The following is a 2111-nucleotide window of genomic DNA, read 5'->3' as shown; positions in this document are numbered from 1 at the left end:
TCTTAGTATTTATTTATTATTATTATTTTTTTTTTACCAAGTACAATTTTTTAATAAAGATAATTACAAAAGATGGAAAAATCAGCTCAGAACGGCCAATTACTTCTTGAATAGAGCAGTTTTTTGACATAATAACACATCCGTTTTAAATACTATCACATAAAGCATGGTGAAGAAAAGAAATTCTGCTTCATAATTAGAAAACTCACAGTAAAACTTGCCAAGAAAAACAAAACCAAAAAAAGCCATTTTGAAAATAAATACAGTCCATGACAAAGTAGTATAAAATGAAGCCAGAAGTCTTCAAAAAGAAAACATTTTTCTTCCCAATATTTTCTCACTGAAAGTGATGAGACTCTCAAATTCAGGAGTTGCTGAGCTCTTCTGATTTGGCTCCTTTGGTATCTGTTTTTTTCACCACTACTGTCCTTGGACTTATCTTCTTTAACATCTGTTTTTTTGTCCTCCGTTTCCTTCTTGTCTTCTTCAATTCTAGCTTTCTTTGCTCCTTTCTTATGATCAGCCACATTTCTGCGACCTCCCTCTCCTTCGTTCTCAGAATCTGAGAATTCTTCATCACAAGCTATCCGTTTGTCTGATGCCCGAATAGAAATTCTCTTGTCTGGATCTTCTCCATCTTTATCTCCACTGTCTTCATGAACTGCATCTTCTGGAATAGCTTGCATTTGGACGCCAGCTGCATGTGGCAACATGCGTAAATTTTCAGATAAACGCTGTTTTATCTTTTCCGTATATTCTGGAGTGTTCTGGTTTGTCACGTTTGAAGGACTAATATGCAGTTTGAAGTCTGGTCCAAAATTCTCAAAGTAATCATTATATGACAGTTCACTGGGAATCTCACAATCAAGGGCAACAGCAGTCTCATATGTCCAACATCGAGCAACAATGCGGATTGTGTATCCACCTCCCGCAAGCATCAGTAATGGTAAATTGAAAGTTTTTACAACTTCTACACATTTAGCATGACCTTTGACTGTCAAATTGAAGCAACCAAGCCTATCACCGGATAGTGAGTCTGCACCACACTGTAGCACCACAGCAGTAGGTTGATACATCTCCATCACTTTTGAGATAATAGGCTTAAATATCTGCCCATATGATTCATCATCTATACCATCTCTCACTGGAAAATTGACAGCATAGTATTTGCCTTTTCCTGCACCAATATCCCTCAAGTCTCCCGTTGCAGGAAAGTATTCCCCATATTTGTGGAATGATACAGTCATTACACGATCTGTTGTATAAAAAGCTTCTTCAACACCATCACCATGATGGATATCAATATCAATATATAAGTCTCTCTGATGATACTTTAGTAATTCAAGGATGGCAAGCACAATATCATTAACATAACAGAATCCTGATGCTTCTGATTTCTTAGCATGATGTAATGCTGCAGCCCAGTTAACAGCCATATCAGTTTGTTGTCGGTTCAACTTCACAGCCCCAGCAACTGAACCACCAGATGAAAGCTGACAAAACTCAAAGAGCCCATCAAACACTGGACAATCTTCTCCACCATTAAATCTCTGCATCTGCTTACTATACTCGAACGTGTTATCTGGTCTTATTGAACGTAGAAATTTGATGTACTCATTGCTGTGGTATTTTGTCATTTCTTCAGCAGTGGCTTTATGGGGACTATATATTTCCATTTTTCTATACAAGCCATAATTTAGCAGCAAGTTATGGGTCATGCGGATCCTATGAGGTTTCATGGGATGACCCTGTCCGTAATAATAATTTCCAATATCACCATCGTAGTAGTAGTAGCAGGCTTTCTTCTTGCTGCCTCCCTGACTGTACGCCATGGGCTACCCGGCCACCACCGCCTCCGGCTCCTCCTCTGGCTGCTGCTGCTGCTGCCGCGGCTCGCTCGGCGGGAAGAGAAGAGGGCTGGGGCGAAGGTGGGGGGGTGGCAGTGCCGCGGGGAAAGGCAGGCCGGAGGGCCGGAGGGAGGAGAGGAGGGGAGTGCTGGGAGGGCTCGGTACCGCCCGGCTGAGTGGCCGAGAGCACCTATTATTATTTTTTTAACATCTTTATTGGAGTATAATTGCTTTACAATGGTGTGTTAGTTTCTGCTATATAAC

General features: G+C 40.9%; 1 protein-coding gene across 1 annotated transcript; it reads right to left on the bottom strand.

The window, feature by feature from the left end:
* Nucleotides 1-222: 222 nt before the first annotated feature.
* On the bottom strand, nt 223-1870 carry LOC132518018 (histone deacetylase 2-like). Its single transcript, XM_060146033.1, is given in 2 exon segments — nt 223-421; nt 423-1870. Coding segments are annotated over 2 exon segments (1467 nt in total). The 5' UTR covers nt 1833-1870; the 3' UTR covers nt 223-364.
* Between the last annotated feature and the right edge of the window lie 241 nt (nt 1871-2111).

This window comes from Lagenorhynchus albirostris, chromosome 3, assembly GCF_949774975.1.
Source record: "Lagenorhynchus albirostris chromosome 3, mLagAlb1.1, whole genome shotgun sequence".
Lineage (NCBI taxonomy): Eukaryota > Metazoa > Chordata > Mammalia > Artiodactyla > Delphinidae > Lagenorhynchus > Lagenorhynchus albirostris.
Note: the sequence above shows the minus strand (reverse complement) of the source record. Positions and strands in the feature narration are given on the sequence as shown.